This window comes from Maylandia zebra, linkage group LG1 (genome assembly GCF_041146795.1).
Source record: "Maylandia zebra isolate NMK-2024a linkage group LG1, Mzebra_GT3a, whole genome shotgun sequence".
In the NCBI taxonomy this organism is placed as follows: domain Eukaryota; kingdom Metazoa; phylum Chordata; class Actinopteri; order Cichliformes; family Cichlidae; genus Maylandia; species Maylandia zebra.
In genome coordinates this window covers 43,374,029-43,392,493 of record NC_135167.1, presented here as the reverse complement: position 1 = coordinate 43,392,493, position 18,465 = coordinate 43,374,029, and the positions used below count along the sequence as shown (strand labels likewise).

The window sequence follows — 18,465 nt, the reverse complement described above, 5'->3', positions numbered from 1 at the left end:
TACTCACTATGTTTTAATAGACTTCTCTGGACTGAATCATACGTGTTATTAACCTCTGTTTCTCTTCCACAGAATGTCTTTATCCTGTCTTCCTTCTCTCACCCCAACCAGTCACAGCAGATGCCCCCCCCCCTCCCCCCTGAGCCTGGTTCTGCCGGAGGTTTCTTCCTGTTAAAAGGGAGTTTTTCCTTCCCACTGTCGCCAAAGTGCTTGCTCATAGGGGGTCATATGATTGTTGGGTTTTGTCTGTATATATTATTGTAGGGTCTACCTTTTGGAGATTAAGTATTGGAATTTCAGTAGCGGGACCACACCTCCAAACACGCTCCTTCCGGTTCTCATCTCTATAGGTTCCCCCAGTTCTGCGAGCTGTTCATTCTCGTTTACGTGCCCCGCCTTCCGTCCCTCCTTTTTTTCAATTCTTTAACTTCTTCACTTCTATTTAGTACATGGGGATCTGCCAGGCCCGGGAGCCGTCACCAGTCCCCTTCAAGGCCTTGAAACCGCCGCTCGATTCATGTTCAAGCATTCACCTTTATCTACTAAAACCTAAATCGAGGACGTGGGCCCAGCTAGTGAAACAATATAAAGTGCCTTGTGGTGACTGTTGTGATTTGGCGCTATATAAATAAAATTGAATTGAACTGAATTGAATTGACTGACAACCTGACATGACATCAGATGCTGTAGGCTAAATTTTTGCTTAGTGTGCCTTTCACTCAACAGATATCTACACTTACAGACCACGTCATCAGTTACACCATCCCAGTCCTGGGCTGGACCCTTTGCCTTAAAATGGCTTAAATTCTCTGTGTATAGCTTTAAGAAGCTGCTGAAAAGGTAAATTTTAACATAACAGCGTGACATCGTTACATACCATGCTTTCTCTACATCAACTCTGTCTATCTAACATTGCCTCTGCATTGCCAATGCTGCTTCTCCACTTTATTCATCAATGATTGTGCTTTCCACATGATAAGAAAGGCCAGATGCAGCTTATAACTTGTGCTTTCTCCAATACTCTCTGCTGTCATCTCTCTGTTTCTTCTTCTGTCCACCTCTGCATTCTCTGTATTTTTCTCTCAAGATTTCAACTGGAATCTCCACTGTTCTAGCCAACAGAGTGGTCAGCTTCAGGGCAATCAGCTATTCTCTGAACTAAACAATGAGCGCAGCCTAATGTTGTTGCACTGCAGTCCATTGTCTAAAAGAAAAAAGTATTCCCAAAGGAAAAGACAAAGCAAAACTAGGGGGAAAAATCAAGAAAAAGAACAAGAGTAAGTTAAAAAATACCTGCAACAGGATGCACACAGGCTGAAACATGAGCACATATTGGACATAGGCAGGCTGCGTGGTTTGAACAATGGTAAAGTGGTCCAAAGGGGCCGTAGGTCTGACCAGAAAATATTCCCCACACTAGTACACTGCCAGGAGCCTGAACTGTTGATACAAGGCATGATGGATCCCTGCTTTCATGCTGTTTACTGATGCTGCTGTCTGAATATTGCAGCAGAAAGTGAGACTCAGCAATGTTTTTCCAGTTTTCTGTCCCCTGATTTTGGTGAGAACTGCATCCACAGTTTCATCTTTTTAGTTGACAGGATTGGCACCATTTCTGCCATGTGATTGGCTGATTAAATATTTGTGTTTAAAAGCAATAGAACGGGTGTATCTAATGAAGTGGCCGGAGAGTATACTTTAGTACAAAACAGTAAAACTAATCACAATAGTGGAATTATTAATGCAAACCTGGGGTTATATTATTCAGCCATACAAACACTGTGCTAATGGAACTCCACCTGCACCTCTGTTTGCTCTGCATGTGCACTTTGACTGTGTATCTCAAATGTGCCTAAAAATGTTCTTATTAACCGAAAACAGGAGACAAATGTAAAACACTGCAAATGTACCCATGTTGTAGACATTCTTGGCAGGCACAGTGGTGGTTGTAGTCGTACTGATGATGGCAGCAGAACAGCAGTGTGCCGTGTGTTCATGGTGTGCTGGTGATTTCATCTCCACGTAGCTGCTCTCTGAGTGCTTACATAGGCTGGGATTGTCGGTTATGGTGGCGTACGGGTTTTCACTGTTGAGGGAACAGGTGCTGGACAACGAACTCTTCACATAGTCTAAGGAAAGAGTGAGACACAGAGTGTTTAATCTTGTGTGGTATGACATTATTCAATGCTTAATTAATTAAAAAATAAAAAATAAGCTTCTTCAAAAAGCTCTGTTTTTAAAAAAAAATCATTTTTGATGATTTTAACCCAGCAGCACTCCAGCTTTTCATAAAATGATTTTTTGTGTGTGTGTCAAATCAGAAAGACGACTCTCTGCAGCTATTTCCTGCATCCCTGGTCATTATTTTAGTTACCATAGTGACCAAATTCTCCTTGGATAACTGATCACATCATGTACTGTTAAAAGAAAATGAGACACTTCACAGTGGTAAACACGTCTCTGTCACAACCTTTTTGATATATGTGTTGCTGCCATCAAATAAAAATGCTGCAATATTTTTCTTATAATATTATTTTATTTTTCAGTTTAATATTTGATATTTTTTTCCTAGGTTCTACTGTGAATAATATATTGATTTCTTAGATTTGAAACTCATTCTATTTTGATTTACACTCTATATAGTGTCAGCTTTTTGGAATTCAGATGGTAAAAATATTAATTTGCATAAGAAAAACACTTTAATTTTTAAATTGCCATTGCTTAGGTTGCATTTCAAGACATTAGATGGCTGGAAATGTCCTAGTCTAATCCATGGACCTTATAGTGAGATATGCAGGTATTCTGTTCACCTTTTTGCTCAGTGTAAAGTAACTGAAGAGGGAAACAGACCAGAGTCAAACTCTAAAATGAGAAGCTGAGTGTGCCTGTATGGAGCTGTGCATCTCCTCTATAGCAACAGAGTGAGAGACGTTCAGTCCTTTTTAAAGCAATGAAAACATGTGTTAAGTAGGAGCGACAAAGAATTTAAAATAATCTGTATTCCTCTCTAAAATCAATACATATTCTGTGTAGTCTTTTAGTTGGATTTGTTGTAAAGAACAAAAAAGCTGAGGAGTTTTCCTTTAGGAAACATGGATGTTAGAGTCTGCATTGGAACACTTGACACCAAAGATTACATTTTAACACCAACATCAGCACTCAAGGGCAGCTGAGGTTAAAACCTGCAGATAAAGGAAATGTAAATCAAGGCACAAAGAGAGCATTCAGTTATAGAGAAGGAGAATTCTGTTTCCAAGGGGAGTTTTGGGGCTGATGAGGGTTAAAGCAGGAGGATGACTCCAGCAGGGAGGAAAAAAACACAGTGAGAAGAGACGTTGGGTTCACCCTGCAAAGACACAAACACATCTATGAGCACAGGCTGGAAAGGATCAAGAGGAACAGTGACAGTGGTAGTAAAGTAACACCACCTGTGTGGCATGCTGCACCTTTTTCTTCATCTACATGAAATCACACTCTGCACTGCGAGCAGCTCTGCGAGGCTGCAACTAAAGTGGTCAGACATCAGACGTTTTCCTATATTTGAATTTTTATCATTCTCGCAGGAATGATAAAAATAAAGATGTTAGCTTTATACTGTTGTTGCAGGGGTGGATGCTGATGGACAGCACTTGTGAGTCCAAAGTTCAGGTTCAGTTTCTGAATGTTTTATTTCCAAATCTCGGCTCTCGTCTAACTCACAGAAGAGACGACACCAGCTGCTGTTCAATTTTCTTTTTTGTCTTTTCCCTAAAACAAATATTTCATACGACTTAAAATCGCAACAATAAAAGCACATGCCTACACCTCACCACTCTATGAGCCCTGAAGGTGTCCTGTGTTATCAGACCCCAGATGGTAGCAGCAGATCTTTAGGGCCTGAAGTGATCAGAAGCCTCCAGAGATCTGACTAGAGCTTTCCTGCACATGACATTGTGGTTTTCTACTTGTCCTTCTCTATAGTGCTTTGATAGATATTAAGGGCAAGAAAAAATGGTTGCCTATTGCCTGTTGCTGGGCCGTGTCACGTTTGAAAACAGGACGGTGCAGTGTTACATCCTGGTCTAGGGGTACTGGAACGCAACATAAGGTTTATAAGGAAAATGACCCTCATCCCCAAAACCATACCCAGAAGCTGATTTACAAGTGAAAGGTGGTTTATTGTGTCTAAACTGAAGCTTAACTTAACTTAAGCTTCAGTTTAGACACATCAGCTTCTGGGTACGGTGTTGGGGACCAGGGCGGGGTCATTTTCCTTATAAACCTTATGTTGTGTTCCAGTACCCCTAGACCAGGGAGTAACATGCAGTGAACAAAGTATTAGTTATTACTAATAGGGGGTGTGGTAAAAGGCACGCCTTGTGGTGAAAACCTTTTGGAGTAGGTAACTATAAAGCATTTCTTTAACTCCACAAGAGCTGGCATTCTGGAAAGATCCAGAGCATTACAATTTATACATATCAGAGTTGCTGCCTTTCATGTTTCAAACACATCAACTTTAAGAAATAACTGTTCACTTGGAACTTGATCTAACATAAGATAAGATGATGATGTGCTAGATGATTGGCACATAAAAGGGTCATTTTAAACTGGACTTCCTGTAGAATCAGTATAATCAGCAGGTCTCCTGTTGTGTCACATGCAGTTTGGATATTTCAGCACAAGCCACAAGAAGCTGGGGTTTTAAATGCAAGAGAAACGGTCACTAGCTAACTGTTCGAGTCAGGTGACGAGAGCCCTGTGTGGCACAGTACCTCTGTAGCGTGGCTCCATGTGGTAGCTGTAACGTTGATTAATGCAGTAAACACCTGCACAAAGAAAAGAAAGACCACGAGATTTATATGATTATCATAAAGAACATTGCTAAAATCCTCTTAAAAATCTATTTATACGCATGAAATTTTTATAGTTCTTGACATTTTAGATGCTCTATAAATGTACAGGGAGTGCAGAATTATTAGGCAAGTTGTATTTCTGAGGAATAATTTTATTATTGAACAACAACCATGTTCTCAATGAACCCAAAAAACTCATTAATATCAAAGCTGAATGTTTTTGGAAGTAGTTTTTAGTTTGTTTTTAGTTTGAGCTATTTTAGGGGGATATCTGTGTGTGCAGGTGACTATTACTGTGCATAATTATTAGGCAACTTAACAAAAAACAAATATATACCCATTTCAATTATTTATTTTTACCAGTGAAACCAATATAACATCTCCATATTCACAAATATACATTTCTGACATTCAAAAACAAAAGAAAAACAAATCAGCGACCAATATAGCCACCTTTCTTTGCAAGGACACTCAAAAGCCTGCCATCCATGGATTCTGTCAGTGTTTTGATCTGTTCACCATCAACATTGCATGCAGCAGCAACCACAGCCTCCCAGACACTGTTCAGAGAGGTGTACTGTTTTCCCTCCTTGTAAATCTCACATTTGATGATGGACCACAGGTACAAAGATATTTCACATTTTGAAACCTGTTTAACATATTGACACATTTTAGAAAATCTGCTGAAAGATTCAGCGGAGAAATCTCCAAAAAAGAATATTCAATAATCATGATCTTTGATGGTTTAGAAAGCACTGCATTAAAACATCAATCACTGCTCAGAAATACTTCTGATACTTATTATTGGTGAACATCAACGCATTCATAAATACAAGCTAAAATTCTACCAAATGCCAAAAATGCCAGCATGGATAATTAGAGGCTGTGTGGTGAATCAAAAATCCTAAATACTTGGAAATCAGTGACACCATAAAAAGAGCAAAGGGAATGTCTGTCTTATCAGCACAGATTTGATCACTGTCCATGAGCTTATGTAGAGTCCATTTGTGCACATCGCATGGGAAACTTTCACCTTCCATGGCAAATGATACTTAAGTGTAAACTTGGTTCATATTGGAGCAACAAACAAACAAACAGGCTTTAATCAGTTTACTCAGATTTGCTTCTACAGCATCCTGATGGCATCATGTAGCAATCAATGTCTTTATTTTTGTCACCAACAATTTTTATTTATTTCATTTTAAACTTCAATAACAGAACTTAAGGATAACTAAATAAATAAATAGTTTAAAAAACAAACAAACAAAAACAAAAAAAAACCAAAACAAAGGGAAGTTATCCTATTCTTTCTTCGCACACCAATCCCCACACCACCACCCTGTCATTACTCCTGTTCTTCAAGTTACAGAAAGCCAGCTTGTAAAGGGGACCAAATACAATCATATTGATGCAATTTGTCTAATAAACCATAAGTCACTTTTTCGTAAGACGCCAACTTAGCCATTGTCTTTAGCCACTCTTCATAGGGAGGGGGACTCTTTTTCCGCCAATGTCTTAGCAGCACCTGTTTGGCCGTAGTGAGAGCCAGAATAATCCATCTTTTTGTATAACTGGAAAAATCTCCATCAGAAAGTTCTGTGGTTATACCAAGTATGGACAGTTTTGGTGAGATACCAAATCTCCTTTTTAAAACACTGAAAATTACCTCCATTATATTTTCCCACCAATCCTGAAGTGCCGAACAGCTCCATAAGATACGTAAAATCGAAGCGTTTTGACCATCACATCTCCAACATTCGTCCGTAGAGGCCAGGTTCCATTTATACAATTGTTGCAGTGTTCGATGCCACCTATGGACTATCTTAAGTTGAATAAATCTACTGCCTGTTTCTTTATACGTAGTACTAACATTTTGAAAACATGAATCCCGTTCAACTGAAGATATGTCCAATGCCATGTCCTGGGCCCAGTAGCCCTTAACTTTCAGGAGAGGGTCAGCTGACCGTTCTTGCAATAAGTGATAAATCTTTGCGGTGATGCCTTTACCCAAGGATGATCTTGAGAGCAGGACTTCCACAGGGCCGCCCACAGGACAACTCAAGGGGGTTCCCAGCCACTTCGATAATGAACTATGTATTTGGACATATCTGCAGAATTGATTACGCTTCAACTTATATAACTCCACAATTTTATCAAAGCTTAAAAAACATTTAGTCCCACAGTCAAATAAATCTGATACATTAAGGATGCCTGCTTTACGCCACTGTAACCAGTCAACCGATGTCCCTCCAATTAGAATTCTTTTATTCCCTCATAAGGTTGCCGAAGGTGATTTAATAAAGTCCCAGCGACCTGCCCTATGTAATTTACACCACAATGTCTTTGCATTTGCAATTATAGGATATGGGACCAGATGGGTTTAACTGGTGCAGTAGGTAACCAAGCTCTAAGTTGTTTCACGTTCATCACCCAATAATACCATTGGAAATTAGGCAATGAAAAACCTCCTGGTTTTGCACTCGCTTGAAGTTTCTTAATACTTAAACGATGCGGTGAGCTACCCCAAAGAAAGTGCCGGATTAAAAAGTCCAGATCTTTGAAATACTTATCTGGAATGTGTAATGGAATATTGGATAAAATATAAAAGATCATGGGTGCAGTCATCATCTTAATACAACTAATTTTACCCCATATTGTGAGACGCACTCTGGACCATCTACCAAATTCCATTTTTATTCTTTCAAACATTGGCTCCATATTTGCTCGAACCATCTTAGTGTAATCCGAGGGAATTTGTATCCCCAAATACCTCAAACCATTCACGGACCACCGAAACTCCCGCTGTTTAAATAAAGTATGGGGGCAGTGTCCTGACATAGGCATTGCCTCTGATTTATCCCAGTCGAGGCGATACCCTGAAAGCAGCGTAAAGCTTTCTATACATTCTAATAGGGCTGGAACTGACTTCCCAGGCTGGGTCATAAGTAACAACATATCATCTGCATATAATAGAAGCTTATGTTGACTATTACCCATCGAAATTCCAAATATATTTACATTATTTCTCAGTTTTTGTGCCAGAGGCTCTATAGCAATTAGAAAGAGCCCAGGGCTAAGGGGACAGCCCTGTCTTGTGGATCTCTGTAAAAGGAATAGGTCTGATATGAGCCCATTCGTCAATACTCGCACTGAAGGCGAATCACATAATATCTTTATCCACCTGATGAAATTATCACTAAAACCAAACTTTTCTAATGTCTTAAACAGATAATCCTTCTCAACACAATCAAAAGCTTTTGCAGCATCCAGCGACAGGGCCACTGTTGGATATACTGAGTCATATACATAATTTTGCAAATTAACCAACCGCCTAATATTATCTGAACTCAACTGGCTAAGAACAGTGGGTCATAAAACGAGGCTGAAGGTGCAGAAAAGACTGACCGAGCTCACTGAGGTTGCAGTAGGCGCCCCACTCTGGAGCGCTGTTCCTGTGTTGCTTCTTTGTCTTCATCTGGAAATTTCACAAAGACACATTAAAGGTAAAAAACAAACAAGACATCTTCTTAAAGAATGTTTCAGAAAAACTGTCTCGATCTTAAAAATGAACACTTCTATCAGCTGTAGACAGGATGATGTAACAGGGTACAAACATTCGAATTCAGCTGTAAATCAGTGTGTTGAGAGTATATACTGTAGAGTGAAATGGGTTTGTTTTTGAAGAAAATAAATTTAAAAAGAAAGTCCTTTTTTTCTTGAAGGGAACCATAAATGTGGAACAGCAAAAACTCATATAGTCCTGTGTGAAAATTAAGCACACGACCCATGACTCAATAGCCTGAAGAACCACTCTTAGCAGAAATAACGCAGTAAGCGTCTTCTGTATGATTTTATCAGTCAGATTTTGTCCCACTCGTCTTTGCAAAACTGCTTTAAATTATTGAGGTTTGCAGGCATTTGTTATGCACAGCATAAGATCCTTCCACAGCATTTCAATCAGGTTGGTGTTTGGACTTCCTGCAGCTTTTCTGGTATGCTTGAGTAACGGGGTTTTGACTGTTGGACAGATGGCTTCACATTTCACTCTAGTACACATACTTTGTATATGTTGGGTTCTTTCTATTTTTATTTTCTTCAGCAGTTTGCACAGTCTGACCTTGGGACCAGCAAAGTGCTTTTGATTTTATAGAGGTGATCACATTTGACTGGATATGATGCTGTTGTGCTTTCTTTCTGTTGTATCAGCTTTTTAGAGTTTGACAGTAAGATCTGTACTGAGGGCAATTTAGTTCAGGTGGGATTAAAAACGTCACATTAAGCTGGAGTTTCTTAGACTGAGATGTGGCAAAGGAAAGAAAAAGACAAAACAAATTGCACTGAAAATTTGGTCACCAATAAAAAGTTAAATCTTTATGGATTAACACTGGGTTGCTTTTTTCCCCTTAATAAATGAAATGATCATTTAAAAACTGCATTTTTATTTACTCAGCTTATCTTTGTCTATGATTAAAATGTGTGACAAATATCCAAAAAGTAAGAAATCAGGAAGGGGGCAAATATTTTTTACACAGATACCCATTAGCAAAAAAGTCTTTCTTCCTGCTAAATCATCCAACTTTGCTTCTATGTACCTGACCTACAGAGGTTAGCCTCAAAGCAGCACAGCCTAAGGAATACCTTTGAATTGTTTGTTTTCTTTTAAATAAAGACAGTTAATTGCTACGAGGAGGTACTAATCAGTTTGCGTTTTTCTAATTTGGGTGAACTGAACCTTAAAGTAGAAACTTATTTGTTGTATAACAAAAAAAATTGGAGTATATTTATTAGCAGACCCTCATTAAACAAACTCTTAAAGCTTTCTGAGGGCAAAATATAAAAGGTTTTTGAACCCACCTTGGCGAAACTCCTCTTATCTGGCTTGGCATAGTGTGTGGCATAGGTGCAGGACCCCAGGGTGCGGTAGCTGGGGTTGGAGAAGCAGCCACCTAAAGAGCTGCTACTGGGAGAGGACTCTGAAGAAGAAAGCAGGCCTGTGCACTGCAGCCCTGCTGCCCCAACATCAAGACATGTTCTCACATACTGAGCTCTATGTGTCATACATGCATATATATGTACAGTGCACCTGATACAAAGTATTTAACCTTTAATTTAATCACCCAGATCTGAAAAAACGGATCATTCATTGTCTTTACCTGTTGGTTGTGTAATTTCCCAGCAGGTTACGATTACCATCAACTGCTCTGAATTCTGTTGTATGCCATTCTAAACATAAATAACACCAGTCAGATGAAAAGGACAGACACACGGATATCGTACCTGAGAGGGAGTAGTCAGTGGAGCTGATGTTCAGGGCAGGTGTATAGGTGACACTAGGCACACGGTGGCCTTTCTCTCTTTGTCGATAACGGAACCAGACCACCAGAGCAAGCATGGCCATGATCATCAGCAGCAGGAAGACGATGCCCAGGACAGCCCCCGTCGACTGCCGCTGCGATGCCAGAGCTGGGCTCATCTTGGTGTAGGGGTTCAGCTCCTCCATCATCAAGGCCGCTGAGGAGAACACAGATGAGTAACACTGCATTTTAATGTTTGACACACTCACATCACCTGTACAGTGTAATCAGGCATTTTTGCTGAATGAGAATTTCAGAATAAAATTCCTCTCATTTCACTGAATTTATTGTGCTATTGACTTTTATTTTGGTATTTTGCCATGATACAAATGCATGTATCTACAAAGGACAGATAATGAAAGGCAAACAGTTAAGGAGTAGGGTGGGGTGATACCGCCAAACTGGCGGAGTCTGCAGTGACACGGGTTCCATAATCTTCTTTGGAGGTAAACAGAGAGCTGAGCACGAATATGAAGCTGTTGAACTACTTTTGGTAACCGAGTCAAGCATTCAGTCATCGCCAGATGCTCGCGGCTGCCATCTAGTGTGGATTCTGGTTTGATGCCTTGCATTAATCCCTCCCTCTGTGCAGATCTTGTGTACGCCCTTGGAAGCTTGCAATACCATGGCTGTGTCCCAATTAAGAGACTGCACGCTTGAAGTATGCGCACTACGCGTACTACGTACGGTGCGTACTATAAGTACGAGAAGTGTGGAAGTGAGAGGCTTGTGAAATGGGACGGCATACACTTCCTCGCGCTGTTCAGGTTGCCTAGCAACCATGATACTAACCGCGAGACACGTTTCATACAGCTTTGTGTGACAGAAATGAAGGAGAAAAATGTTTTGTTGGTCATTCATTTTTGTCATGACATCACTTTAGCTGAGTATCTGAGGCTGAGACCACAGGACTGTAAAACATGATTGTTGGGCTTCATGTCTGTGCTGAACAGTCATTTAAGATTAGCTAGTAAATAAGATTAGCTAGTAAAGAAAAATTAGCTCATGTTGTTCATGAGACTAAAGTCATCTCACTGTGGCAATGTAAATATAATATGGCCAATATTATAGTATTGTCAGATTATTATGAGATATATATATATACACACATATACATATATCACTGACTTTCAGCTTGTTGTGTTTGTGGATATATGACTGACTTTAATTATTACACATTCGCACATAAATAAGTGACGTCATATTCAGTACTTTAGTTCACTCTTCGGCCGCTCCATCTTATTAGGGAAATTCCAAATACATAAATGTAAATTTCAAAACTCAACCCCATCATTTAATTTGTTTTTGATTGAAATTGAATATTACTTAAACTCTCTTAAATTAACTTCCAATAAAAAAGGTTTATCATTGATTGAAGTTCATTCAGAAATGTTTAACGAATGAGCTGTCACAACTTTCAAGTACAAAGTTGTTATGGAGTCTGTCACATTCCCCCTTTTTTCTTTTTTTATCCTTTATTTATTTATCCTTCTTATTTCATTGTGCTGTATATTGTTACTCTTATTTGCCTTGTATGTCTACTGTACAAACTGAACTGGAATGACTGACTGTTCGCTTTATGATTTCAATAAAGTTTGAAAAAAAAAAAAAGAAAAATCTCTTCGGCCGCTCCCTTCTGCCGTGTTTTGCGGCAAAATTATCCACACCCACCGCCGCGCTATGAATTGTGGGATATATGGGACCACGAAGCGTGCACCGGACCACGCTTGATATTTGGGGAAATCGACGGAGTATGCATTTGAAGCACACTTCGAATTGGGACAGCCGTCGTCACGTGGCGGTGACGTAACCGCACTTGAAATGCGTACTTCAAGCGTGCAGTCTCTTAATTGGGACACAGCCCATGACCGCACACTCTTGGAAGTCAAACTGACGACTCTGGTGCTCTTTGCTTGGGTGATCATGCAGCTGCTTAAGAGTATGTATTCTGTATTTACAGTCTTGCATGTCATTATTTTTGTTTCCACTTCATTTCATTTGGAGTATTTAAGAATTGCATATTTAGTATATTTTTATTTGCTACTGTGTTTCCCCTTTAACCAAAATAGTACAGTTATTCAATCTGCAGTCATTGTAGTGGTTTATACATTTACTTGGCAAGTGAATGGTTGCTGGTTCAGCTAAAGACCATTAATATTTTTTATCAGAGTACCATTTGCACTTGTCTGTCTATTCGAGAGGTCTTTGTACTTCCATCTTTTAGGAACAGTCTTATCTACTATTATATGAAGATTTGTCTGTATGAGTTTTGCAGATGTTCTGTTATTTTATATTTTATTATTCAACTGAACTGAGGGTACATCTAAAGAAACCAAAAGAATAAGTCAGATCATGTTCCATCCTTTCTCTTTACAGAGCCATTTGTTCTCACCCTGGTCACAACGGATGCCTTTAAAGCCGATGCTGCAGTAGCAGGTTCCGGTCACGTAGTCACAGGTGGCATTGTTCATACACTCACACAGCTGCTGGCAGCCGTAGCCAAATGTCCCTGCGGGACACTCTGGACACAGGAACAGGGATTTAAGACATGTTGAACTTTAACACGTGAATGTGCAACTCTCCTGCATGTAAGAACCACTAAACACACTCACTGAGCTCACAGCTGTGTCCTATAAAGCCTGTCCTGCAGGAGCACTGTCCCGTGATGTGGTCACAGTCTGCTCCATTCTGACAGCGACACACCTCAGCACAGTGAGAGCCGTAGAAACCTGCAGGACAGCCTGAAGGGAAACAACCACTGGTTTAAAAAAAATCTATATTATGCTTTACATGTGGACAAGAATTTTCAGTAGCAGCAGCAATTTCACTCTGTCACTCTGAACCCATCTCTGTGCAGAGACATGATCAAAAACGTGAAATGTCTTTGGAAGCATTTTCTCTGGGACGAGCTAATCACTTCTGTCACAGTGGAACCAAAGTGGAAATTCAACAAAACCCTCATTTCATGCAGATGTTTAACTGACCACACTCTCTCATGTAAATTTCTGGTGATGCAAAAACATGGAGAAACAGCTCCTATAGCAGACAAATCAAATGACATGACAGAAAACAAACTTGGCTGGTTCTAGGCTAGAACTGATACTAGTCAAAAGAAAATAACATACGGATTTGGATCCGTTTTTTTCTTTTGTGCGTCAAGCAAATGTACAGATACATGGTTACTGTGACTTATCAACTTTATAAACACAGGACCACAGACTGAAAAATGAAGTAAACATGGAAGAGCGTAAAAAAGATGTTCTTTACATGGCCTTACAGCATGGAGTAACAATGTGTGGGAGTGTCGTTCAATTCAATGTCTTTTAATACATTTTAATACATCAATTTTTAATATAGCGCCAAATCAGAGCAGCAGTTGCTTTAAGGCATTTTATATTGTAAGGTACCCTGCAATAACACAGAGAAAACAGAAAACCCAACAACCACATGACCTCCTATGAGCAAGTGCTTTGGTGACAGCTGGAAGGAAAAACTCCCTTTTAACAGGAAGAAACCTCCAGGTGGGGTGGCCATCTGCTGGAGGCGAGGAGAGGAAGACGGGGCAAAAACACATCGTGGAAGAGAACAAGAAATTGATAATAAGTAATGATTAAATGCAGAGTGGTGTGAAAAAAAGAGGTAAGTGAAGAACAAATACTTTTTATCAAAAAGAAAAGTTTTAAGGCCAATCTCAAAAGTACAGAGAGGGTGTCCATGACTCGAATCGAAACTAGGAGGGGGTTCCACAGCAGAGTGGAAGCTGAAGGCTGCCAGGAGACTGTTTATTGTGTGCATTGAAAGACGTTGGTCAAAAAGTCCTCAAAGTGTTCCTGGAGACCAGGGTGATTCTAGCTTTGCAGAGGTTTTTTCTTTTTGTTTTGTTTTACAGGACAAAAACGTGTTTTTTCAGGGTAAACAAAAATGTTCTAAATTAGTTAGATGCCGTCTCTTCTCCAGCTTACGAGTTATCTGCTTTAAGGTACGCATTAGTCAGGGGAAGAGGACGACTGCAGGTGATGGCTGTGGCACACACATCCGTTGTTTCAAAAGAGAGCATTAGGTGTTAGGCTGATGAGATTCTTTGGAGTAACACATACAAACTAGGACACATTAATACTGAAGCTGCAAGTTGCAAGTGTTCATAGTCCAATGCAAACAAAGTTAATTACAACTTTGTTTGATTGTTAACCACATTTTCTCAAAGTGACCTGCTTCGTTTGTTATAATATCTAATTTTCTGTAGGTGTAACACATGTTCTAATTCTAAAGATTTGAGGTGTCTCAGGGGTCTTCCAGTTTTTCTCGCTAACAGCATTGATAAGGAAATGAATGGCCTGAGCATCATAATGACCACTTACACTGTTTGAATCAACCCAGAATTAGGGCTGTTCGATATAACGATATATATCGATGACGATATAAAAACATCTATGGTTTCATTTTACGCTATCGTTTGTTTCGTGGTGTCGCAAAATAAACTGTTTACGGCAATATTTCTTCATGGTTCTGATGTCACTGTAGTAAAGTTCTCTCTCTCTTATATTTAATATAACCACACTACGGACAGACAAGCACCTGTTTTTATGCGTTGTCGTTAGCAACAACGACGGTAACAGCATCGCGTGTCCGCTTGTTTATGTTCCACATAAACCTTTCACAATAAAGCTCAAGATCCTGTTGAGACTTTTCAAAATAAACTGAATCACATGAAAGAGCAGATTTTTAGAATTTAAAAAAGAGCCGCCAGGTGCTAAAAAATAAACCTTAGACTCAAACGTTAGAGCAGGCTTTCCCCCGCAGCACGCCGTGTAATAAATACTCACAAAGAAAACGGCGGCCGTTACAACTTATGTCTAAAAATGTATCGTTTCATGCATCGTTAAAACACTGGACTCCAGCTACATGACGCACAGCTGGAAACACTTCACACAAGACGAGCTGCATTTAACATTTGACGGATAAGGTGTGCCAATAATGTGCTATATGCATTATAAAATGGACTGCTGCCTTTGTCCAGTGGCTTCTAAATCCACCACTGCCATATCGACCAGTTTAGAAAATTTACTCTTCCCTAAAAAAAAAAAGAAAAGACAGAAAATGTCTACAGAGGCCTGACTGACAGAGAGGGGTTTGCTCATGAGCTTCAAAACACCTATTTGTGGTCTTTCTGTGTGGCCATCTTCATGATGACCTCCCTATTTTGGGGATAATGCTGCCCAACAGTGAGGGGCCAAGAACATCCTACCGCAAGAGGTTTAGGGGCCAAGGAGTGATGTGCTCTTTCCACCAAACTCATTTCCCCTGAAAGTATTCAGACCCCAGCAGGAGATGGAAGATAATCTGAGATGGACGCAGTAGGCTTTCTTTTCTCTGTACCTTCTGGAATCCTCATCATCTTAATGTTCTGATGCCTCAAGCAAAATTCGAAATCTGCCAGTTTCTTTTTTTTAAAATATATATATTTTTAAAAACTATTTGGTAACAGATCTGTAACAGGACTGAAACAGAAAACAAAGCTTTAGAGAGGGTCTCAGCTCTCTGTGCAAGTTACTGTGAAAGAGTGTGAGAAGAGAAAATTGTAACAATTTAAAAATAACATTTCTCAGCATAAAATTAAAAAAAGATTTGGTTATTTCATCTTCTACAGTCCATAATATTGTGAAAGGTCTGTGAGTCTTTGGACACTTTGTATTGTAGCCTCCAATTCTACTTTAAAATGTCCTTTGAACCACAAGTAAACCAGCAGCCTGAGAGCAAAGTGCTCCATCGGGGGGATTTGTTTCCCCTGCACAAACAGATTTCTCCAGATTCACAGAATCTTCAAATCAAATCAAATCAAATCACTTTTATTGTCACATCACATGTGCAGGTACATTGGTACAGCACATGTGAGTGAAATTCTTGTGTGCGAGCTTCACAAGCAACAGAGTTGTGCAAAATACAATAATGTAAACAAGCAAAATACAAGAATGGCTACATCTGAAACTAATAAATATATGTACAATATATAATAGTATATGCATTTCTGGATGTGTATACTAAATATTTTTCTACGTGTGTGTGTGTGTGTGTGTGTGTGTGTGTGTACACATATTTTACAAATTAAATAGAGTAAACAATAAATAAAATATATAAAAATATACAGAGTTGAATATGTGCAAAACAGTGGCATTACTGTACAGTATGGAGTGCATAATGTTGAAGTTCCAGTAGTGAAGCTGAGGTGTCTATGACGTGTTCAGCAGTCTGATGGCCTGGTGGAAGAAGCTGTCTCTCAGTCTGCTGGTACTTTGAAATATTCAAAGTTTTTGATATTTTACAGTATTTTTTTTGCAAACTGGTAAACCCCTGCCGATCTTTCCTTGTGAGAAATTCTACTAGATGCTGTTTTTATATTTATATTTTTTTAGTATCACTTATGTTTCCTGTTTTTGTTGTTGGCGCTGTCCCCACTGAGACATGCTCACAACATTAAACTCAAAATGAGCTAATATTTTTCATGAAATAGTAAACTGTTTTCCGTGTTTTAGTGTGAATAAAACATGGCTTTATGAGATGCATTCTCATAAAGCAATCTCACAACTTTTTTAGAATTGGATTTGTAGTTTTGTCTTTTTCTCCCTGCATTTTTCTTTTTCTCTTCTCTTTCCCTTCATCCTCCAACCTGTTGTGCAGACAGCTGTCCCTCCCTGTGCCTGATTTCTTCCCATCATCACTAAGTGGTCCTTAAGGGATCCTTGTAGGGGATCATCTGATTGTTGGAATTTTTTTCTCTAATAATTTAGGGTCTTTACCAAAGTACAGCACATGATTGATGAAAGATGTCAAAGATAGCAGAGGCAATACTATTGCATGGACATATATGGCTATCAGTGGAACTGGGTCACTAGTGTGATGTTTCGTCACTCATCCAAGTGACTTTTTCAGTCTCAGCTGACTGCAAGTTACGTAAAAAGGGAAAGACCATCTCTGAATCGAGGAGGGGGCCTAAGGCTACATCTTTCACCAACTTACAATGCTGTGATTGCAGCCAGTGAATGGTACTCATTGCCATTGATCAGTGGGCTTTGATCTTACATTTGCATAATTCAGGGTTCATCAGCATTTTTCAGGGTCAAATTTAAGCACTTTTTAAGCACTTTCAAGGTCCATTATCAAGCTTTTCCAGCACATTACCAAAAACAGATTGCATGTTCCACTTTGCATCACCTCAGTAAGACCATGTAAAAATTAAAACAAATCGTCTTAGGTTGACTTAAATGTTCTTTGTTCCTCTTTTGTTAAAACAGAGAAAAATGCACCACACAAAAATACTGAAAAAGGAAATGGTTGTCTTATATGCATATAGTGCACAAACTCAAAAAACTCATTTCTCTCAAAAATGCAGATGTGCAAATGTGAACAAATCAACTTGTTAGAGATGCTCATCTCCACTTGGAAAAAACAACCACACAAAAGAAGAAATCTGCACAAATGAACAAGTCTGCTCATCAGATATTGATGCTTCTTTCCTACGGGACACAACAACAGGAGACAGATGTTTGGTACTTTAACTAGTTAAGCAAGTTTGATAGCTAGCAAAATAATAATCATAGTTTTAAACATTAGCCTGTGTTATGTACACATACTCGAAATTATTTACTAGGACTCACCTGTCATGTGACTCAAATCCCGCCAGTGTCGTTTTCCATCAAACACTCATTAAAACAACAACGTCAACTTAGCGCACTCACCCCCGACTGTCCGGAGGGAGGGGCGGGGTCACACATTGAAACAGACTGACATGTGTGTGAGGCAGCCCAGGCGGAGAAATTTAGCTTTTACACTTTGCAACTCATTTTATTTCTCTGATAAGAAAACTATTCGGTCAGATAGTTGTTTGTGGTGAATGAAATACGCGTTTCAAGCACGTTTAAGCACCACATCTGAAATTCAAGCACTTTTCAATCCTTGAAAAGACAATATTAAAATTCAAGCATTTTCAAGGATTTCAAGCACCCATACGAATCGTGATAATTATGATCAAGGAACTGACCTCCCAGCCCATCGTTCCTTCGGTGGTGCTAGTTTCAGTCATTATGCAAAGATCGGGGAAACCTGCAGTCAGCTGAGACTGAACAGAATCAACTTTTGGAGGTTCACTGATGATGTGACTGCTCATAGAAATAGCAGGATGAATTATCAAGTGAACGAGGCTATCAGCTTCAGTCAAATACTCCAAATTGGACAGCAATTTGCAGTGCAAATGGAGAAATTCAATCTTTTTCCGTGTTGAAACT

At 39.4% G+C, this 18,465-nt stretch overlaps 1 protein-coding gene across 5 annotated transcripts in view; it reads right to left on the bottom strand.

Annotated features, from left to right (window-relative positions):
* The window catches only part of LOC101468455 (multiple epidermal growth factor-like domains protein 11), a 267,137-nt gene that overhangs the window by 5,488 nt on the left and 243,184 nt on the right, over positions 1 to 18,465 (bottom strand). Inside the window, exons 19-25 of one of the 5 annotated variants that reach the window (XM_076887043.1) lie at positions 12,799 to 12,927; positions 12,579 to 12,707; positions 10,110 to 10,343; positions 9,687 to 9,841; positions 8,238 to 8,307; positions 4,752 to 4,805; positions 1,911 to 2,129 (exon numbers count right to left, since the gene is read on the bottom strand). In XM_076887043.1, coding sequence (XP_076743158.1) covers positions 1,911 to 2,129; positions 4,752 to 4,805; positions 8,238 to 8,307; positions 9,687 to 9,841; positions 10,110 to 10,343; positions 12,579 to 12,707; positions 12,799 to 12,927 — 990 coding nt within the window. Of the gene's footprint in view, positions 1 to 1,910; positions 2,130 to 4,751; positions 4,806 to 8,237; positions 8,308 to 9,686; positions 9,842 to 9,985; positions 10,344 to 12,578; positions 12,708 to 12,798; positions 12,928 to 18,465 lie in introns of those variants that run through there. The other 4 variants (XM_004568657.5, XM_004568658.5, XR_013099674.1 and 1 more) reach the window with 4 other exon arrangements.